Source organism: Clarias gariepinus, chromosome 19 (assembly GCF_024256425.1).
Source record: "Clarias gariepinus isolate MV-2021 ecotype Netherlands chromosome 19, CGAR_prim_01v2, whole genome shotgun sequence".
In the NCBI taxonomy this organism is placed as follows: Eukaryota; Metazoa; Chordata; class Actinopteri; order Siluriformes; family Clariidae; genus Clarias; species Clarias gariepinus.
Genome location: NC_071118.1, coordinates 2,507,532 through 2,529,923, shown reverse-complemented (window position 1 = coordinate 2,529,923; position 22,392 = coordinate 2,507,532). Strand labels below are relative to the sequence as shown.

The 22,392-nt window shown below is 37.4% G+C and overlaps 3 protein-coding genes and 1 non-coding gene across 4 annotated transcripts; 3 read left to right on the top strand and 1 right to left on the bottom strand.

Moving 5' to 3' along the window:
- The first annotated feature begins 2,514 nt into the window (after window positions 1–2,514).
- On the top strand, window positions 2,515–5,108 carry pgrmc1 (progesterone receptor membrane component 1). The gene is made up of 3 exons (XM_053479259.1): window positions 2,515–2,832; window positions 3,415–3,570; window positions 4,525–5,108. Exons 1-3 carry the CDS (start codon window positions 2,538–2,540, stop codon window positions 4,617–4,619), a joined length of 546 nt encoding a protein of 181 aa, XP_053335234.1. The 5' UTR covers window positions 2,515–2,537; the 3' UTR covers window positions 4,620–5,108.
- Window positions 5,109–7,057: 1,949 nt separating this feature from the next.
- On the bottom strand, window positions 7,058–7,169 carry trnal-caa (transfer RNA leucine (anticodon CAA)). Its single transcript has 2 exons — window positions 7,132–7,169; window positions 7,058–7,103 (listed from the first exon to the last, which is right to left on the bottom strand). It is a non-coding gene; the product is annotated as a tRNA-Leu (tRNA).
- A 371-nt stretch (window positions 7,170–7,540) lies between these two features.
- LOC128508050 (cytochrome c oxidase subunit 7B, mitochondrial) lies at window positions 7,541–8,812 on the top strand. Its single transcript, XM_053479262.1, has 3 exons — window positions 7,541–7,668; window positions 8,374–8,498; window positions 8,604–8,812. Exons 1-3 carry the CDS (start codon window positions 7,632–7,634, stop codon window positions 8,676–8,678), a joined length of 237 nt encoding a protein of 78 aa, XP_053335237.1. The 5' UTR covers window positions 7,541–7,631; the 3' UTR covers window positions 8,679–8,812.
- Window positions 8,813–10,790: 1,978 nt separating this feature from the next.
- On the top strand, window positions 10,791–20,171 carry pgk1 (phosphoglycerate kinase 1). Its single transcript, XM_053479198.1, has 11 exons — window positions 10,791–10,949; window positions 12,500–12,550; window positions 12,652–12,807; window positions 12,969–13,113; window positions 14,625–14,728; window positions 14,827–14,946; window positions 15,999–16,113; window positions 16,489–16,668; window positions 16,777–16,954; window positions 18,163–18,261; window positions 19,574–20,171. The coding sequence occupies exons 1-11, from the start codon at window positions 10,885–10,887 to the stop codon at window positions 19,612–19,614; spliced, it is 1,254 nt and encodes a 417-aa protein (XP_053335173.1). The 5' UTR covers window positions 10,791–10,884; the 3' UTR covers window positions 19,615–20,171.
- The last annotated feature ends 2,221 nt before the right edge of the window (window positions 20,172–22,392 follow it).

The following is a 22,392-nucleotide window of genomic DNA, read 5'->3' as shown; positions in this document are numbered from 1 at the left end:
TGACTCATTCTTTTTATGTATAAAGGCACTTTTCCAAAACCGTAGCTCTTAAAACCCAGAACATTTTATCGATTGTTTGTTTTGTTTTTTGTTTTTGATGAACTTGGCAGCAACATGGCGCATGCCTAAATCACACATGAGGATTGTATGGACTGTTCCGTACGACACACCAACAATGACGGCAATGTTTTGGATTGTTCTCAGACGTCTTGTCGGCAACTTTAGGTAGATTTATCTATAATGCATAATCAACCCTAACTTATACATGTATCTCCTTTGTTCAATGACATTATAAGCAATATAATGCAAACCAAATTGACCACAGCCACACATTTTACTGACGTCACTCACTCATCATAATCGTGTATGTAGTGTCGGAGGGGACAGGGTGCCAATTCAAAATCTTTATATCGTGAAAAAAGGGAGATTAGGAAATGTGTGTTTCTTGTGCCTTAATTTGCTATTTTGTAAGATATTTGGTCAAAGCTAAAAATTGTCACGATTGTCGATTGTCACGCATAAGTTGCTAAATGGTTTCAAAATAAAGTGTGCGTGCCACTCACTTGCCGAATCGTGTCAAACGTCTCTGTGGCAGATTTGCTCAGTTTTATGCAGAATTTCACATTCTTTTTCTAACTTGCTGTTGATGATGAAATAGCACACATGGTCATGCACGTGGTCAGAATAGCACCAGTTGCACAGCTCCCAATTTACACATTACGATGTGTTTTGTAGAGATCTAAAATCTGAATCCATTTACGGATTCGAACAGACCTGAGTTTTACGAGTCCATTGAGTCACTTAAGTCAATAGGAATTCTGACTGCTTTTGTCATGGTATTCCACTAGAGGGCACTCAAGGAATCCCTAGAATCCACGAAATCCTAGGACTCATGAATCTATGGACAGCTGAATCGCACAATTTAGATGAATCAGATGAATCAGTACCAACGGATCCTAGTACAGTGGAACCTTGGAATATGAGCATAATTTGTTCAGAAAGCGGGCTCGTATTTTAAAACGCTCGTAAACCAAATCAAATTTTCCCCTAAGAAATAATGAAAACTCAAATTATTCATTTCACAACACCAAAAAATAAATACATAAAAAATAATTAACACAATATAAAGTAAAAATAAAACAAATTAATTTGCACTTTACCTTAAAGTAAAGTACAAAAGTACTAAAGTAAAAATAAATCCCGACAGACAAGTGTTTCCGTTTGTGCGCGCAGGCGCTGTGTATGTGTGTGTGTGTGTGTGAATCTAAAGTAGCTCCCCTCTCCCCCTTCTCATCTTACACAGTTACCCTTCCTCCACTCTTTTCACACACACACGCACACACAACAGAAACACCATTTTATCGGAAAAATAAACAAGAAATCTCTAATGACACTTGATTGAGCGACACACTAATAGAATCACTGTAAAGTAAAAATAAAACAAATTAACCTGCACTTTACCTTTGAAAAGAATCGTGACAAAGCAGTGTTTCTGTGTAGGTCACGAGAGAGTGTGTGTGTCTGTGAAGGCGAAAGTAGGATGGGTCTGTGTGTGTGTGTGTGTGTGTGTGTGGCACGGTGTCCAATGATGCGCGCACACAGACACAAAGAGCAGGCTGAGCCTTGAGCAAAGAGAGAAAATGGATTTTTAACCTCTCTGAGACTTTCTTTTGTTTTACATGCGTGCTGTACACACACGCATATAGACACAAAATAAAGTATGTTTTACGCGTACACATGTGGTCACAGTGTTATAGTAAACAGTACACGCGTGCACGGATGTTGATTATACCAGTAAGAGATGAGCACAAAGACCCAGCAGGGGAGACGATTACCCACAATTCCGTAGCAAAAGAGAGAGAAAAACCAGTTAGCTCAGTTGTGATCACGTGACGCTCGGCGTCAAAACAAGGAGCGCATGAGTGATAAATGATACTCGGTACTCGTAAAACAAAGACTTGTTCGTTTTCCAAGTCAAAATTTATTTTAAAAGTTTGCTCGTCTTGCGGAACACTCGCGAACCGCGTTACTCGCAATCCGAGGTTTCACTGTATAGGATTGGATTGTTTAACCCGCATGGATCCGGAGTCTTTTTTCCACACTGACTCCATGTGACTGTGCGTGCAGCCTTGTGCTGCCACCTGTTGGCGTGTTACAAAACTAATCTTAAAACTTTATATAATACCACCTCAGAAAATTATAGATTTTGTGAGGTAAAATAACTATACAAAGCTTTGGTTAAATATAACATGCTTAGATATTCTTTATTTTAGTCATTTGGTCGACTACAACATGCTTATGTTTAAAAACAACAGACATTGTGCTTGAAAAAGTAACTGTAAAAACCCCTTAGTGCTAATGTAACAATCTGACAAGTTTTACATATGCAAATATGTAAGGAGATCCTTAAAGGCTGCTGATTGGTTAATCTGTGTGGAAGCTCTTTCCTGATTGGTCGCTTCAGGTTCCTCCTAGCGACGCTTGCTTTTGCTTAGAGCGAGAGAGACAGAGAGAGAGAGAGCGAGTCAGAAACAAACATGGCCGAAGACGAAAGCGAGCAGCAAACTTCTGGGGGTGTTTTCGAAGAAATTTTCACATCTCCTTTAAACCTGAGTTTGCTTTGCCTTTGTTTGTTCCTGGTGTATAAGATATTTCGCGGAGACAAGCCTGCGGATGAGGTGGAAGTGGAGGAGCAGCTGCCTAAAATGAAGAAGAGAGACTTTACTCTGGAGGAGCTGAAGCAGTACGACGGAGTGGCAGATCCCAGGATCCTCATGGCTATCAAGGGCAAAGTGTTTGATGTTACAAGAGGAAAGAAGTTCTACGGTCCTGGTAATACTCGGATTAGTTAGAGAGAAGTGTTTGTTAGTGCATTTGATTTGAATTCCTCTGTTAAGGAATGCAGTCAGCAAGTTGTTGTGATTTTGGTTCAGTGTCCTCCTCCTCCTCCATATTTCCCCCAGATTTCAGTTTTGCAAATGATTTACACTCTATGCATTTTTTCACTTGAGCTAGCCCCCTTTCTTTGTTTTTGTTTTTTTCCTCCCTTTGGCTCAAAAATGCTTAAACCTTAGACTGTGTAATAACTTTTTTTTTTTCAGACTCCCACTTAGTTGAGTTTGTACACTGTGTAATAACTCATGCTTTCCAAATAGGAAGCAGCAGAACTGTGTGAAGCTCGTGAATGAGTAATGAGCTTCACAAGAGAAGGCCAAAGATCATGGTCTAATCAAACAGTCCATTTTTTTCCCCCTCCTCTGTGCAATTAGGCAACATGTCATCTGCTTCCCGTGCACTAGAGCCAAACCCGATCCGGCGTGTGTTTATGACTTTGCCCGTTATCCTAGAAATGATATGATAACACATTGTGATTGTTGCATGATTTAAGTGTATGAACTTGCTGTGGATTTCCAGATGGCCCTTACGGAGTGTTCGCAGGCAGAGATGCTTCCAGAGGATTGGCTACGTTCTGTCTCGAGAAGGAAGCCTTGAAAGACGCGCACGACGATCTTTCGGACCTCAACGCGACGCAGCAGGAGAGCCTGAGCGAGTGGGAGACGCAGTTCACCTGTGAGTCGAAGCGCTCGAGATGTAGGAGTGGGGGAATGGTTCAGTTAGCAATCACGATTCTGTTGTGTGATGATTCACGTATGACCACACTAACTCCAAAATCTATTTCTTTTTTTTTTTAAATAAATAAATAAATTTATTGATCTGCCAGTGACCAGAATTGGCTGGTTTTCAGTTTTATTGGGCGTGACCGGGAATCAGCTTATCAGCCTTAGAGATAAAACATTCTGTACCAAGTGACGCAACAGAAACCAGTTTTTTTTTTATAAAAAAAAAAATAATATATCAAAATCACACCAGTCTCAATAATATATCAAAATCACACCAGTCTCAAAACCCAAAAACCAAACTAATTAGTCTTGAAAATCATGAAGCCCCGTGTGCCTGCAGCCACTCAACCCGTGTGCACACTGTCAAGTTGAATTTCGAGACATTTGAGGAGGTAAAACCTCACAGTGAGCTATTTATACATGTTTATCTTGTGTGTCAGGACTGAATTATTAGCTAAATAAGTAATAATAAAGTAATAATTATTACGCATAACAGAGACACATGATGCTCAGGAAACGTGTCGCTTTTTAGCTTGTTTGTATTTAAAGTTATTAAATATTAAACTCATGTATTTGAAGTTAGTTTATATTGTTTAAATGCTGTGCTTGGTTTTCAACTGAGAACTAATGTTATAAGAAGGGTTACATTTAATTAATCATTAAACTATTTCAAAGATTTAAAATTGTAACAAAATTGCAGAAAAATCTAATCAAATCAGAATATTTATAATAAAATCTTATCTATAGAAAATATTGTTTCAGATATTCATTTCTATAATTATGTTGTATCTATAGAGAATAATATCGTATCAGGTGGTCATTGGTGATTCCCGTCCCTAGTTTAAATGCCGCAATGCATAATCGTGTTGAGTTTTATTTGTTCTTTCTTTCTTTCTCTTGACAGTCAAATACGACTATATCGGCAAACTCTTGAAGCCTGGTGAAGAGCCGACGGAGTACACGGACGACGAGGAAGTGAAGGACAAAAAGAAGGACTAGGTCATGAGAAGCACCCAAACATATCTTCTCTCAGCAGTGCCTAATGTACTCGCAATCATCGATGTGTCCTGATGATAATCCTGCTTCGCTCAGAATGTTTAGTCTGAACCAACATGCTTTCCATAATTAATCTGTGCTAAGATGATTTCAATTAGCATTTTTCTTCCTTTCTTGTCTATCTGACAGCAGGAGCAGGAGCTTAGATGCAGTGTACGCGTGTAACGAAGACCACAATTTTTTATCACAGTGATGCTTTGTTAAAGCATTTTCTAATAATAATATTTAAAATTCGAGTAGTTATGATGCACTACATATGCATTTTATATTATTATGAGATTTCAGTACAATACATGAAAGAAGCTGGGATGTGATTTGTAATTCTGCACATGTAGATAAACTCTAACATTCCATGCCTGTGACCTTAATAATGATAAATGTTAAGGAAGCACTTGTACCTGAAAACACTTAATAAAGCAATTTTCATATTTACTTGGCCATGTTTTATGTACCAGCTAGTTAAAGCTGCTCATTTATTAATAAATTTTTAATCCCGATTTCTCGTTAAACCTTAAATATATGCTTTGACATACAGTACTGGCTGTAATAACAATCATGTTTTTGTTTAAATCGCTGGACAGTTTGTACAGTTCCTGTGTGCGAGAGAGGAAAACTGTTGTGCTTTGCATAACATTTTGAATACAACATTGTCTTGGTTTCTAACTGATGAATCATAGGCAGTAAACTGAATGACTTCCCTATGTATTGTAGGAAAAAGAGAGGGTTAAAATTTCTGGAAGGATGCCTTTTATATTATATCTTATAGCTTCTTAAGAGACAACAAACTTGGAACATAAATGACATTTTTTCTAACTTGTGATCCCCTAAAAAATATCTAAAATCTTTTGAACACACCAGTAGATCTACATACATGAATATTTTCCAGCTGAGAAAGCCATTAAGTTATAATCAGGAAAGGCAGAATGTCAAAATAATAGTGTTAATAAATTATGAAGGGTGTTCAAGTCAAACTGGGATTTGTAATTCAATTTTATTTATATAGCACTTTTAACAATGGTCATTGTCTCAAAGCAGCTTCACAACAATTAAAAGAACATTTTTGGAAGTGTGTAAGTATGAGAAAAATGTGTCTAGATAAAACGGGTTTGTCTCTGATGAGCAATTCAAGGGTGACGGCGGCGGTGGCAAGGAAAAACTCCCTAAGAAGGCAATATGAAGAAACCTTAAGAGGAACCAGACTCAACAGGTAACCCATCCTCATCTGGGTGATAACAGATAGAAATTATATAACATCATGTGTGTTATGCAGGTAAAAGTTCAATATAACAGAAGTTCTTTAAATTAACATGAAGTCCAGTTCAGCGTAGGGACGAGTCAGCAGGTGCAAAGGGCAGATGGGGTCTGGATCACTGGGAGCTCAGGAGCAGCATGTGTAGCTCCAAACCATCATGAATCAGAATCCAGCTGGAGCCGGTCCTTATCTATGGATATTAATGTCCATATGGAAATGTAATGACATTTCTCATGTAGTAAAAATGACAAACTTTTACAGAAGACTTCAAACACAGTACGGTAACGAGGCTCTTAGCTGAAGTAAAAAAATAATCTGTCCATGAATGACGATGAGTCTAACATTGAAACACTATGTGGTGTAGCATATTACTGTTGCTATTCGTTAGTGTTATTTTTATTATCACCATTAAAAAAAAGGCTATACATTAAATGTTTTAATGTTTTAGTCAAAACTAGATTATAGTCACTGTGGAGTAAACCACCAAATCAGCTTATGGTGATTGGTGGACTATGTGTTTGTGTGGTGCATGCTATTTTTCTGCTTAAATACACACAGCTAAAATAGGGAACATGCTTTTTGATTAGTCATATGTTCCATGTTATGCAAACTCACAGATGAATAAATAAAATGTTGAAATTCTTCCATTTTCATGTATAACTATAATATTTAACCATCTGAAACTACTATGTTTGTGTCCAAATTAGACTTAAAGCAGGTTAGGTTTCCCGCCGATGGAGGGGAACACCAATTAGACTAATCTGCATGTCGTTGGACTGTGTGAGGAAACCAGTATACCCAGAAGAAACCCAACAAGCATAGGGAGAACCATGCACACATGACAGGAAGAAATCGAACCTGGACTCTAGAGATCCTTGTTTTTGCAGTTTATCTTTTTTAATTAAAATCTATTTGTGCAGGTGTTTGTTTACATTGAGTAAGTAGCGCATTAGTAGATTATTTTAAAGTAGATTATTAAATCTGATACATAACTGTTCATGACATCATTTTTACTCAACATTTAGATTTCACTTATGGTGCAGGTTAAACTTCAGGCAGAGATCTAATAACCTTTCTTTTATTCATATAAAATATATTTTTTTTTTATAGGGGAAGAGAAAAAGGTATGTGTCAGAAATGGGATTCGAACCCACGCCCCCATTCGGAGACCAGAATACCCGGCAATGCGGAAGGGCGGAAACCCTTGAGTCTGGCGCCTTAGACCACTCGGCCATCCTGACACGAGTGCAAAACACCGTCACCGTTAAGCCTTTTAAGTAATATATTGTTAGTCAGGTTACTTATAGACATAATTGTAATACATTTACATACTTTGACTTTAAAATAGATGTATATGCGGTAAATTGTACTAGCGATAAAGGTCCGGGTCGCTAAAAGAAAATAATTTAGTGTTCATTGATTTTTGTTTTTGACCAACTACGTAAAATTTTCAGTAAAATGCTCGCGAAAATTTGAGCACGAAACAATCAAACATTCTTTTACATAATAATAATCAGCTGAGTGACAAAATTCACAACATACAGATTAACGTCCTATTACGCGCACATTGGGCTTGCGTTAAATGCCCACATTGCCCCCTAGCGGTTGTACATATTTCCGGTGTGCGCCATCCTCCATTTTGTTTTACATCGTTCAAGGGTATCGTGTACACACACAGTCAAGCTCAGTCTCTACAGGCAAACATGTTCCGCTTCACCAAAGCTGCCCTCAACCTCAGTGGTAAGACTAAGGATGTATTTACGTTTGTTTTTATCTTGGTTTTTAACTTATATAAGCCTATGCAGGGCTGTTAATTAAGCCTGGAGCAAAATTCAATGGTACTAATAAGCTAGCTTAGCCAACGTGAAAAACACTTCTTAATGAATTATTGTCAAACAAAGAATTTACCTAACCAATTCAAATAACGTTGAGTTGGTTGTGTGTAAATATATAGAGAGACATGATTACTTATTTTCTATGCTTTTGCACATTATTTAATATCTTCCGGGAAGGCTAGCTAGCCGGTTGGCTTAATGTCAGTTGGGTCGTTTACGACAGTTTACAGCGTTTTGCGACAGTACAATTGTGTAAAATGAAAATGATTTAACTTTGGGTAGCAGTGTTTGATTGATTTATCACGAGTTGTCTGATGTAAATACATTTAAATTCTTGTTGTTAAAAATTTTGCTAAATGATGCAAGAGTACTTTTTCATTCAGGCTGCAATGTAACCAATTTTTTTTTAAGATATTAAGATTTACTAGAAAGCAGTGTTTCTGATCATGCAAGTTAACATTTAATGCATGACTGAGTCTCTTAATATTGTACTGTTTTTATTAACAGAAAAAGTGTAGAGAATATTTGTGCATACTAGTCCTAACTGTAACGTGACGCTTTAACAAAATCATTCTTGGTGAATTTCTTTTCTTTCTCCTCTTCCTCTCAGGACAAGCCGGTCGCCAGGTTGCTGTGCGACATGCCTCCTCAGGTGCTTCCCCGGCGTTCCACGCGAAGTACGGCACGCCTCTGCTGCTTCTCGGAGCCACGTTTTGTACCGCAGTCTGGGGATACGTACGTGACTGTGATGTCTCTGCTTTGTATCTAGCGTGCACCCAAAATTATATGTAATTGTTTTTGTTGCTTTTCGTAAGTATGCATCTTTTGCTATGGTTGCAGGTGGTCACATCAACCGGCATGGCATGGAATTTGTCTCCAGTCGGCAAGGTAGAGCCTAAGGAATGGAAAGAGTAACTGGAACAACACATTTGGGGAATATCCTCAAACTTTGTGAACTTTTCCATTTTCTTAATGGATATGCTTTACACCTAAACCCTGTTGGTCTGATGTGTATGTAAAAATGTAATAAATTGAATATAAATTTAAAATCTTGTGCGTGCGGTGTTATTTTATGCAGTGGTCTTATAGTCTTGTATTACGGTTGATTTGATATTACTAGGTCATTCCACATATAAAAGGAAAAAATGTTCTAACCCTTTTATCAGTCTGTTTTTGACTACATGATGGATTAAGATGAGCCAAGAAAAGATGTTAAGTTATGCACATTACCACTTCATGTTGCGCTCAGCATCGTCCACTATTTAGATTATACAGAGTTGTCTGATGTGTATAGTGTCAGTAACTGTGTGCACCCATATTATATGGGAGGTATATGGCAAAAGAGTCTGTAGTGAGATGGTTTTGTCCTCCCCAGCACTTCAACTGTTCAGCTCTGTTGTGTCAATTGTGTTGAATAAATGTATCGATCAGTTACTAAAGTAAAGCAATCTATCATTCAATGTATACTATATGACTAAAAGTTTGTAGACACATCACATCGCACCCATGCCTAAATATAAATTCCAAAATATATATTTAGTCCATATTCGTTGTGTTCATTCAGCTGCAAGAGCATTACTGTAATCAGGTGGTGGTGTCTGGATTGCAGTCGTCATCCTAATTTATCCCCAAGATGTTCAGTAGGTTTGAGTTCAGAAAAGTTCTTCCACCCTAACTTTAACATACAGGACTTAAGTAAAAAGTAAATCAAGTAAAAAGAGGGGTGTTTTTGTGAGACAAACCTTTAGTCACATAATGGTCTTCCATCAAATGGATGCCATAAAACTGTAAATTTCATTCAGTCACCTTTAGCTCTGATTACAGGTCACAATGTGGCGTCCAGTTCGTGTGTGAAAATTATTGCATCCATGCTAGTCAGGGAAGAAAAACTCCATATATCTGATAACCTGGTCATTCAGTACATTCAGGTCATCAGCTTCTATAAGATTTATTTACTGTTAATTTTTAGCCATGCAGCTTCCCCAAGCGTTTAAGGGATCTGACCACATTTCTTCTACAAAATTGGTGGTTCAGCACTAACCTCCCTGGTTCTGATGATGTCAGAAAATTTAATGTCTAACTCTAGTCATTTTAGATTTTTTTAGAGTGGCTTATTAGTTAGCACAATCGCCTTGCACGTCTGGGGTTTGGTTTAGATTCCCACCCCTGTGTGTGTGTGCATGGAGATTGCATGTTTCCCCCGTGCTTGGTGGGTTTCCTCCGGGTACTCCAGTTTCCTCCCACAGTCCAAAGACATGCAGATTAGGCTAACTCATGTTTCCAAATTGACTGTAGTGTTTAAATGAGCTTGTAATTGTTGACTGGTGGTCCTACCACATATGTAAAAATGGGAATAAACACAACGGTCATCATTGGCCTCCACGGCCCCTATTGGGACTACAGAGGTTCCTATATGGATGGATGGAGTATATATGTTTTAATCTGTTAATTATTGAGCAATTTGTCACGATATAGGCATTGTATTAAATAAATAAACATTTTAATTCATACAGCTCAATTTAAATTTTAAAAAGATAAATAATTAAAACGATTAAACATTTATTGTGATTATTTGAGGTAAAATGTAAGCAGAATACATCTTTAAAATCATTCTTTATAATGATTCTCTGAAAGTCCACAAGATGTCGCTGTTGTGTCTTAGCCATCGAGTAGGATTCTCTGCGGAAACCATTGCCTACGTGACATTATACGCTAACAACAAAAAAACTGAATATGACGGCTTTTTTGTTTTATATACATACATAGATATATTTCTACTTAAAATTATTTTTGTTCCAGTCTGTAATTAATTTCTGTTTATCCTACTTTGCAATTACTAACTTGAAAAAAAAGAAATATAACTATTTAATTCTTCCTGATTTTTTTTTTTTTGTTAGACAGCAAGCGCAGCCAATCACTGAATAAGAACGTTTCCCTTTCCCCGCCTCTTAATTTATTTTATCAACCAATAAGCACCGGAGTTTCTTGAACGTCCCCGCCCACTCGGTGTGCGTGCGCTTGAAGCTAAGGTCAGTGTCAGTCGGGTGCTGCTTAGCGCAGAGGGAGAGAAGCCACAGGATCATCGGAGAGTCGCGGCTGGATAAAATAACCTTCTTACACCATGTCTCTGTCAACTAAACTCACCCTGGACAAAGTGGATGTCAAGGGGAAGCGTGTAGTTATGAGGTGAGTTTTTATTGCAAAGTCAAGGTCAAAGAAATGTGCAGGGTTTTGAGTGACATCCTGCTCAGGAGGCAGGCCGCCATGTTTTTATTTTAGCTTACAGTTACTGTAGTTACATCCCATAGTGCTGAATTTTTGCAAGTCATGGGTTATTGAAATGATTCAGAATCTGCTTTTGGGGCCTATTTATTTTTAATCATTTTAATTTGTGCTTGACAGATTTGCTAATTGAGCAGAAAGGACTGTGCATCAGCTCAAAGTAATCAATAATCAATAAATTAAGAATAGTTCACTTTAATACATTGTATAAAGGTAAGACTAGACTCAAGCATAAGAGGACAGAATAAACTCAGTTCCATATTAAGGCTTCTATATAAATTTATATCATTTATTTATATAAATAATTATTTATATACACATAATCCATAATGATGGTCAATGTGCATGTAGAGGGGAAAAAAAGAGCAAATGTTTGTCTAAACACACACCCATCAACCTATGAATGATTTTATTTCCTCCCCTGCAATGCCATTTGCAGATAGGGAATTTAGCACTTGAGCATGATCTTTCCGTTAAACTGGATTTCAGCTCCTTGTTGTATAAATATAATGAGTTGATCCTCTTCTTACTCAAATCATCATCATCATCGTCCCAGTGAACCGCTGAAGGACACAGAGGACAGGATTGTGGTGTGCGTGTGTGTGTGTAAGAGAGAGAAAGCATGCGGCCGTGTGGGTTTGTAGGAACTCCTTCTGACTCAACAAGCAGGCAGAGAAACGTTCGTCCTAACACGTAGCGTCACGCCTTTAGAGCTTGGTACACCACGTTTTCTTCCTCTTCCAAATCGCATCATGGAAATGATGCCTTGTGTATGAATGAAGCCCTGAAGTTGTAAGATCTGGTAGAGAAGTGAGTCAGATGAAAACGTGTTCAGTGTAAAATCATTAACGACTCTTAAGTGTGGGAAGGAGATTTAGAAATTTTCATTTGTTTTAAAAGGCAGATAGCTTATTAATAATTGTCTAAATATGGGTAGTGAAAGGGGGAAAATAAAAATAAAATAATGTGGTATGATTGTGTAATGGTGTGCATTTGAAGGGTTGCATACTCTGCATACTCCAGTTTTTTTTTCTTTCACAGTCCAAAGACATGCCGGTTAGACTAATTGGCCTCCCAAATTTGGGTGTTAAGCAGGACCCCTTAAGTAATTTTCACAGAAACAACAGATATAACTTCCCATTCTAGAGAATTTGTTGGATCAGGATGGCCAAAATACCAAAAAAAAAAAATTAGTTGTTAGTGGGGATTCACATCACTGCACTGGAAATTCCATGTACACTATCAATTTAAGTTAATGGAAGTTATGTTTTATGAGTGGTCTTTCAAAGACAGCCATGGGTACTTGAACAGAAAGGAAGGAATATTAAACTCAACTGTTGTGACACTGTATGTTACGCACTTCCCAATTTCAAACTGTTACTTTTTTTTGCCCCCGCATTGAGCAATATACTGTAGCACTTGTTTAACGAAATAATGTGATTTCTCTCGCGCAGGGTTGATTTCAACGTGCCCATGAAGGACAAGGTCATCACAAACAACCAGAGGTAAGATCCTGTTTAACCGTTTGTTCCACCTTTTTAAATTTCTTGACCTTTTCATCAAATAACGTTAATCAAAAGCACGTCGTCGTATTCCCTGCCTACAGGATCAAGGCCGCACTTCCATCCATCGAGCACTGTTTAAACAACGGAGCCAAATCCGTGGTGCTGATGAGCCACTTGGGCCGGCCAGACGGCGTTCCCATGCCGGACAAGTACTCTCTGGAACCTGTGGCTGCAGAACTCAAGAATCTGCTGGGAAAGTAAGTGAGGTGTTCTAGTAGATAAGGAGATTAGAGTAAATATAAATATAAGAAACAGTAATTCCCTTTACTACTTTAGGAATAAGAGTAATAATTGAGTATAAATTAGTTCATGATTGATTATTATTTTATTTATACATTTTTATTTAATTTTTTTACAGAAATGTTACGTTCCTGAAAGACTGCGTTGGTGCAGAAGTGGAGAGCGCCTGCGCTAATCCTCCTGCAGGTTCCATCATTCTTCTGGAGAACCTTCGCTTCCATGTGGAAGAAGAGGGCAAGGGCAAAGATGCCGCAGGAAACAAGGTGAGCGCATCAGAAACTCGAAACCCACTTTGGTGCAAACGAGAGTTTTGGGGTGTTTGTCTTTACTGTTTTGTAGTTTCAGGTAAATTTACAGTCATTTATTTAGGTCACTTCTCAACAGCACCTTTCTTACGTTCATTTTAAAAAGGTTCATTTTTGTACAAGGTCTTGATTGTGTGTCAGACATGTAAGGGTTATCCTGTCTTGGGGTCAAGTCGTCTCCTCAGACTGGACGAAGTCAAGGTTTCATTTTTACATGCAGCGTTAACCTTATTAGCAGTCTTGTCATGTTTTTTTATTTTATTTTATTTTTTTGAGATTGGGCGAGAGAGAGTGGCGTATCTCAAAAGCTATTAACTAGTGTAAGTCAAACAGTTCAACGCAATATAATCAACATACAGAGTCAGACAATGAGTAGAAAGTGTCTTAAGATCGTGCTCAGTACGAGTATGTTCACAAAACTTTAGTGTAAAACTGAACAAACCTTCATCAGCCTCCATCTATCCACTATTCTTTAAAAAGCACACACTGATCCACACTTGACCTTTTAACATTTGGAGAAAGGTCACCAGGGTGCTCTGTTGCTTTTCTGGTCCATGAAGCCCTGACTGGAATGCAGCGTAGGAAAGGAGAGATGGTTTCGTGTTCTGAGGTTCACTTGATGGTACAGTAGTAGTAGAGTTTTGTAGACCTTTTGTTGACCTTTGACCTTCAGTGGAATGAAGTTGAAACATTTCATAGGCACTTTAGTGACCTTTCTCTTCACCGAGTTCATAAATCATGAACATTGAGCTCTTAAATGAGGCAGGACTAAATTACATTTTAAAACTCGGTTGTTTCAGGATATCCGAAAAATGTTTCGTAAATTGGTGTTATCTAAAGATTTTTTTATTTATTTTATGTTTTATAAATTTAAGTACCTTTTGAGTAGTAAGATAATGATGTTTGCATTTGCAGATGACGGTGAAATTTTACACGCTTTTTTATAACCAATACTTGTTTACGAACAGTAATGATTAATTCATTATAAATAAAAATAAGATCTGGTTTAAAATGGATTTACACCTTTCTAACTGCATAATCCGAACAAATTAGTTATGGAACTAATTAATGAATTAATTAGCCAATTAATGAAGCCAGATCAATTAATTATTGTTTAAACAAAAGACAAAATGCGACTCAGTTAAAATCAAGAATGATAAAGATGGAAGATGAACTGTTTGAACTGCCAGTGCCCTCTTGTGGTGCACAACTGTACTACATTATAGAGAATTACGGAGAAATATTATATAATTTTATTAATATTATATATAAAATATTTTTTTATATATTTTTTTATATGTATAATTTACAGTTCAAATTTCATGTTTGATCTTGTGGTAAAAATATGCAGGTAATAATACAAGTTAAGTTGCAAGAAATACATCTGCTTCAAGCTAATAAGAAAACTCGAATTGATCTAAATGCAGGCGAAAACAGCTTTTAAAGGTTTTTATTTCTCTCTCTCTTAGACCAAAGCATCCCAGGAGCAAATTAACGCTTTCAGGGCGTCCTTGTCCAAGCTGGGTGACGTGTACGTTAACGATGCCTTCGGGACAGCACACAGAGCTCACAGGTACACCTCGTTACATCCTGTATCACACCATACTCTTCAGAGATTGCCCAGGAATCTTTCTGATAATGAAATCATGTTAATTTCATGATGTTTTACAGCTCCATGGTTGGAGTAGATCTGCCTCAGAAAGCTGCAGGCTTTTTGATGAAGAAGGAGCTGGACTATTTTGCGATGGCCTTGGAGAAGCCACAGAGACCATTCCTGGCCATCCTCGGGGGGTGAGAGCACACACACGCACACACTGACAGAAATGAGCAGTGAATATTTATAATGTTTGATTTTTCAGTTAAGTCGCTGCATCTTCTGTTTAGTTTACGAACTGCCCTGAGAGGATGAGTGACAGTCCAGGAATAGACACGGCTTATCACAGTATTACAGCAGCATGTGCGAGTGCATCCTGCTGGTGTTAATGTTCCATAAAGGGTGTGTAGGACACCACAGATCCAACAGCAACGGTGCTCTAGGGTTATGCTTGTGCTTTGGAATAAGGTCAGGGTCTGAAATTGTGCAACATCGATGTCCAACTAGTGTGAGATGATAAAGGTGAAGCAACTGCTGTATTTTTGTAAGGAACGACATTTCCTGACCACTTAAGTCCATTACTATGGAAAATTTCAGTCGCACGAGTAGTCTAGCATGAGTATTCTTTTTAACTGTCGGTTTTATTGGGGGATAAACGCCCCTTCCTGTTCGTTGGTTCTTCTCAATTTGCAGTGATGACGCCAGTGTTTTTTTGCTCTCTGGACTCTTCCCAGTCACTGACTTCTCTGAAAGGAATGTTGCCCTGATAAGCCCTTTAAACAAACGAGCGTGCAGCTTTATGTGCAGAACTCCTGCTGGTCACTCATTTCATCATTCACACAACCCGGGTTCTCCCTTTTCTACATTATTTTAATTAAAAAAAACAGTAGTCCATCTTTAGTTTATGGCAAGAAGGTCAGTCTGTAGAACTTTTAGCATAATGTATATTTAAGTGTAGTTGCGAAACACATCTGGCTCTCATGAGCAGCGTCTCAGGAAAACAAAGACCAAGACTTCGAGCTGATGCACGTGAGAAGTTCATTCAAAGAACAGAAATCACCAACGAAGCACTTGGTACATCAGATTAGAGGCTGCTGGAATTTTCCGATAAGTTATTTTGATAAGGTTACATTTTAGGTGCCTTAAATATAGTTTTACAATGAATAAATGAAGAAAAAAAAATCTAAGGGTCTTTTGAGTTAGAAGTCAAACTTTTGACTGATACCGTATGTGTTTGACGTCATTGCAGGGCCAAAGTTAAAGATAAGATTCAGCTGATCAACAACATGCTGGACAAGGTGGACGAGATGATCATCGGGGGCGGCATGGCTTTCACCTTTCTCAAGGTCCTTAAGAACATGGAGGTAAGGGATGCTGATGGAAAGTGATCTTTGGGTGTGTATATACTAATGTATGCACATAAGAACTTCTCAGGAAGCAACAAAGAACAGTTTACTTAAATAAAACATTTATTAAAGAAAGGAAAGATGAAAAAATAGAGTCGCATTACCTTTGAAGAAACTTTGAAATGTATCTTTTTGAACTTGAGTCTGTGAATTTACAGAACACTTTTGTAAATCAATAAAAACCAACATGGCAAAGCAGTAAGCTCTGTTTGGGGAGAAAATAGCATGTGCTATTAATTTTTCTTTCTCTCTGCCTGCAGGAATGTCAATTAAAAGCTTGTCCTGATATATTTCTGCGTCCCTTGTTTATCTGCGTATATTGTATTTCTCCAGATCGGCACTTCCCTGTTTGATGAGGAAGGATCCAAAATCGTCAAGGACCTGATGGACAAAGCAGAGAAGAACGGAGTGAAGATCACACTCCCCGTCGACTTTGTCACTGCTGAAAAGTTTGATGAGAAGGCCACAACGGGAACGGCTAAAGTGGCTGATGGCATTCCAGCGGGATGGATGGTATCACCCATTATCTCCAGATTATTTATTTATTTTTTGGCCTGAATAAATATTGATTTTGTTTATAAAAAAAAAAAAAAAAAAATTTTTTTTTTTTGTTCTTGTCAGGGTCTGGACTGTGGACCGGAGAGCTCCAAGCTTTTTGCTGAGGCTGTAGGCAGAGCTAAGCAGATCGTATGGAACGGCCCCGTCGGTGTGTTTGAGTGGGAGAACTTCGCCAAGGGAACCAAGAACATGATGGACAAAGTTGTGGAGGTGACCAAAAGTGGTTGCGTCACCATCATCGGTGAGTCCAGTCAAGTCCTTTTATGTTAACATTAGGGCTGAAATGTTGAACGTTTGCTAATAATTGTGAATGAATAATGAATGAATAATAGATAACAGGCATGTTTCCTCAGTTAAAGTTTTATTTAAACAATTCCAGCGGCACAATCCACAAAAAAAGTTTAAACAAACATAATTACAGTGAAGCTTTTTTAGATAGATATAGATAGATATAGATAGATATTTTATATATATATATATATATATATATATATATATATATTTTTTTTTTTTTTTTTTTTTTTTTTTTTTTTTTTTTTTTGCTGGCGTCTACTTATTAGCATCAGTACTGGCTTGGGATTTATTTGGTGTTGGCCTTATTTAAGGATGATTTATAATAAATATTACAAATAATGTTGATTGTTCGATCATTAATGAATAATTAACAACAAGGCAAATTTTATTTAAACATTTCCTTTTCTGTCCAGTATCTCCAAAAATTAGACATGTGATGCATTTAGTAAAGCAAAATAGTTAGTTTAAACAAATTTTTATATATACATTTTTTAAAATTATTATTAATAAGGCACTTGAACATAGTGCTCTAGTGTGACAGGTAAATAAAAACATTAGATTAATCTATCTAATGTTATCATGGTAACATTGTTGATTTAGTAAATGTATAGTAATTACAATTCTTAACTGAAATTAATCAATCATCTATAATTAATATCCTTTAAAAATGTATTTATATTCTCCTTTTTGCTCGTGTTGGTTATTCGTTTATTTATAATAAATAATAATAATCATAACGGTAAAGAATAACAGAGAAGCTACAGAATCTTCATAAAGCCTGATTTGCAAGCGTGGTCCATACAAATAATATAAACCAGTTCATTCCTTTGTCTTTTGAATTGGCGACTCCAATCTTCACCCACTAGGTGGCGCCAGATTCTTATCCTGGTGACCGGTTCTCTTAAAGCTTGTTTTTGGCCGTACACGTTGTGCTCCAAGTACATTCTCTGCTATTAATAACTACTTATTTAATAAGTCATCTGTTTTATGTCTGTTTTAACATTATCCTTCATTGTTCCACATGGTTTCATTATTGTTGTTGTAATTATTTATATAAATAAAAAAAAAAACTATATAACTTATTTTTCTTGCTTGCGTACATGACTTTTAAACTGATTCTGACATTAACGGATGCGTCCCTCGTAACGTTTTCAGGTGGTGGAGACACGGCGACCTGCTGTGCTAAGTGGGACACCGAGGACAAAGTGAGCCATGTGAGCACAGGAGGTGGAGCAAGTCTGGAACTTCTTGAGGGTGAGTTTTGTTTGTTATTTCACTTCCTGGTTTAAAGAATCACTCCGGATCATAGTTTTGAAAATGTTTAATGAGAAGCAAATTTTACAGCCCAGTTTAGTTCCTTGTCTTTAATTTTTTTAACTGACTGAAGGCTATACGTTTTAGATGCGTTGATCATTAACACCTCTAACAATGTCCTAATCCTAACAACACTGGGATTTGATTAGAGAATTGGATAATACGATAGCGAGTCAGAAAATATCCGGTTATATTAAACCTGTTGGTCTTATCAGCACCTTCCGTTCAAGGCCACTGTCTCCCTAGTCACTGCTGTGCAGGTGTGAATGCATTACATCAGTTCATTTGTATGACACACTTGTGGTATTGTAGGTGAATGTATAAAATGTCCGGTTTATCATCTGCACAGGTGCGGGAGAAATGAGTTCAATTAAATCAGCCAGCATGATGAAAAAAAAATGTCTCTCCTATAAAGCTGTCCTGGTGGTGAATAATCCTAATTTCGGAAAAATTCCCAACGAGACAGAGTTCACAGTCCAGTACAGCTCTGAGACAAAATGGCATCTGTTCAAGTGCACAGTAAACACTATGTAGTGTTATCCCTCCTTCCCGGGTTCCCTTTAAATGAGGTCAGACCGTATAATGCGGAACTAAAACACCATACCTATGTTTTGGGTTTTTTATACTTTAGATTGTTTATTTGTGTCAAAAGTGTATGAGGCACACTTTGTCAGATTTATGTACTAATCCAACTTGCAAACATCCTCCCAAAAAGGGGACCTGTTTGTAAGTCTAGGACTTACGGTAAATGTATTATTTTTATTTTTTTATTTATGTATTTATAACAAATTCTACAGGCAAAGTTTGTATATTTTTGGATTCGCCCTCTAATATTTTCCAAGTTTTTATATTAATTCCTGTGGTTCAGGTGACAAGTCCTCTTGAATTATAACAGTTCTGTAGATTGGAGAAGATGTTTAATAGCATTACAATTCTGTTTTTCTTCTGTTGAAATAATCAGGATCATCTCTGACCTTTTTTGAACTACAGTCTAATTGTTGCTATAAGAATTTAAAAACATTCTCAGGCAAATTTAAGTACTTTTTTTTTTTTATTATTTATTTATTTATTTATGCAAAAATGTATAATAAGCTGGTCAGAAAAAACAGTCTGTTATGGAATATAAATCACAACTACAATTGTAGACCATGATATTTCTACGATTTATGTCTCATAATTCACCTAAAACACGTACTGCTTTAAAACTCTAAATGCCATTCCATACTAACATTTTGCTTTGTTTCCCCAACAGGTAAAGTGCTGCCCGGCGTAGACGCTCTGAGCAACGTTTAAACATCTGACGCCTCATTCACCCGCCCCTGCTGTGACCCTCGACCCTGAGGAGGCTCTTGCTACACACTCATTCATTGCTCTCGGCGTACGCAGGCACAAGTGGCACACGTCCTATCTGTACTGAACAATCAGTAAACATTACTGTACACTGCTGTTTTTTTTTTGTTTTTTTCTCTCCTTGTTCCTGTTTACTCCTTTTGCTAACGTAATGCCTCAGATACGCACTTGGCACACCGCACCCTTCTGAACGGTTCTCCTCAAGAAAAGCTGTTCTCGTATGACCCTGTACTTTTAGGATCAGGTTCGATCGTCTCAGCTGCTGAAATGTTTTTGTGTCCTCTTTACGTAACCGTGTTCAGCGTTTGTAGATGAAACTTGGTGTGTGTGATGTAACCAGAGTTTTTATTTGGCTTCCCTTAGTTGATGTTCAGACTGAAACTGTAGGCACTTTATGTTGCACTTCTCATCCTGGCTCCAGGGCTTGTAAAATAAACAGGCTGCTCAAAAAGATGTACGCAGTCTTTAATGGAATATAAATAAAACTTAAAAAAAACAAATCTTTTGAGCTTTTTTTACATTTGTATGAGTGTTATGTTTATGTTGTAAAAGATTAAGCTGATTGTTTAACATGTTCTAGCATTCAGCTATTGTTTCTTTAATCTTTCCTTGAGTCTGTCACAGAAGCAACCCTATAAAATGCGGGTGAGTCAAAAATGATCCGCACCCTGAATGATTTTAATTAATTGGCTTTTTGTTTGCGGCTCCTGTCTCCCCAGTCACTGCTGTGCAGGTGTGAACGTGTTACATCTGTTCATTTGTAACTGTAATGCGAGCACCAATGGACGCCCCACTTGTGATTTGCATGAAAGAAGTGCAGTGTGTGGTGGTTTGTTTGTTTTGTGGTCTGAGGGTGCTGAAACAACTCAGAGCATGAGCAAAAGTGTTTGGATATCTACTCACAAAATACTCTAATGAAGGTGCAAGTTTCTTAAAGTAAATCATTACCAGTGACGAGACATGGATTCATCACCATGTGCCTGAGCGTAAATGGCAGAGTGTTGAACAGAAACATCCTCAATCGCCGACCGAGAAAAAGTTCAAAAGTCAACAATCAGCTAAAAAAATCCATCAATGCTTACAGCTTTCTGGGATTCTCAAGGGCCAGTATTGGAACATTTATCAGGAAAATCAACAGTGCTCGTTGCAGTAAGATGCCTATTGAAGAGGGCGTTGTGATATCGCGTGACGATGCAAAACCAAGCGTCCCCCTTATAGTCCAGGGCCCCTATTCACAAAGCTTCTTAGAATTCTCTTAGAGAGTTCCTATCTTAGCTTAAAAAGTCCTAGATAAGAGTCCTAGACTAAAAGTGATTCAGGAAACTTCTCAGAGCAACTCTGAGTAAGGAAAGCACAAAAACCTTTATCTTAGTGAGGAGCTGTGATTGGTTGATAAAAATAACCCCTGACCTCTGTTAAGGTCTTGAAATGCGCTCTTTGTAAAAAAAAAAAATAGAATACATGATAATAGAACAGACAGTGAAATCATAATGTTTGTATATAATGAAATTGTATAATCATGAATATGAATCATATTTAAGTTCTTACATTTATTTACCATACTGATTTTATTACTTTTAATTAATTTCAGATTGATGTGAGCAAAATGGCTCAGCTTTTACCAATTTACATGATTGTAGGACAGTCTATTTAAGTTACACTTTTGGATGGTATGTAGCCAACAATCCAAGAGAGATGGAAGGAAGTAAAAGAACAAGAAAACCAAACTGTTTGTCATTTTGTCCTCTGCTATAGAAACTCTAAAGCCTCTTAAAAGTTCTCCTCTATACTCTTAACAATTCTTACCTTAGGAGCTGTTTTTAGGACTAAGATCTTTTGTGAATGTTGGAAAATTCTAAGAAAACGTCAAAAGTCTAAGAATTTTCTTAAAATTTCGTCACTAGGAGCAACTTTCAGGCTTAATAAGCTTTGTGAATATGGTCCCTGATCTCATTCCATCAAATGTTTGGTCCCCTGAAAGCAGCCCCACAAGGACAAAGATTCACTTCTGATGAAGAAGCGAAGACGGCGGAGCGTTCGTGGAAAACTTTATCAATGAGGCAATACGAAAGCTTGATGTCAGATGGACAAAGTGTATTGGAAAGCAAAGATTATATCATAAAGTGATGTATTTATCTTTTCTGAAATTTGATTAAAATAAATTCTACAGCCCAAATGCGGATTTTTTTTTAAAACTCAACCTCATATCTGTCTCTCTCTCCAGATAAACCCACATCCATACGGTCGAAGGCTTAATGCATGTACTGTACAGAAGCCACATTATCTTAATCGCGTCAGTGATTTTATCCTGATGCTTTTCATCTCTTAAAGTCTATCTCGCATGATGTGCTTCTAATTTAAGTGGGTAAATCGCTGCCTGTGTATCTCTTATCCTCCCCCCCATGGAAAGAAGGAGAAAAAACAGTCCAGTGTGTAAAAGCGTTTTTGTATGTGTAGGTGTGTGTGTGTGTGTGTGTGTGTGTGTGTGTGTGTGTATAAAAAGAGTGAAAGTATTTTTCAGAGTATTTTACTATATTGGGACATTTTCTACAGACTTTTAACTGGAATCCTGGGATTTCCCAGAAATAATAATGCAACAATATTATACTTTACATCTCTAAAGAAAAAAGCCTGGAGTCAGTGGAGCGCAGAAAAAGTTTCCACATGCATGAAGGATGTTGGCTTTCTTTATTATGCACACACATTTTCGGTGCATACTGT

Coding starts and splice junctions, on each gene's coding strand:
- pgrmc1 (XM_053479259.1), top strand. CDS start 2,538: ATGGCCGAAGACGAAAGCGAGCAGCAAACTTCTGGGGGTGTTTTCGAA. Junction 2,833..3,414: donor AAAGAAGTTCTACGGTCCTG/GTAATACTCGGA, acceptor GTGGATTTCCAG/ATGGCCCTTACGGAGTGTTC. Junction 3,571..4,524: donor GTGGGAGACGCAGTTCACCT/GTGAGTCGAAGC, acceptor TTCTCTTGACAG/TCAAATACGACTATATCGGC.
- pgk1 (XM_053479198.1), top strand. CDS start 10,885: ATGTCTCTGTCAACTAAACTCACCCTGGACAAAGTGGATGTCAAGGGG. Junction 16,669..16,776: donor GCATTCCAGCGGGATGGATG/GTATCACCCATT, acceptor TGTTCTTGTCAG/GGTCTGGACTGTGGACCGGA. Junction 18,262..19,573: donor AAGTCTGGAACTTCTTGAGG/GTGAGTTTTGTT, acceptor TTTCCCCAACAG/GTAAAGTGCTGCCCGGCGTA.
- LOC128508050 (XM_053479262.1), top strand. CDS start 7,632: ATGTTCCGCTTCACCAAAGCTGCCCTCAACCTCAGTG. Junction 7,669..8,373: donor AGCTGCCCTCAACCTCAGTG/GTAAGACTAAGG, acceptor TCTTCCTCTCAG/GACAAGCCGGTCGCCAGGTT. Junction 8,499..8,603: donor GTACCGCAGTCTGGGGATAC/GTACGTGACTGT, acceptor CTATGGTTGCAG/GTGGTCACATCAACCGGCAT.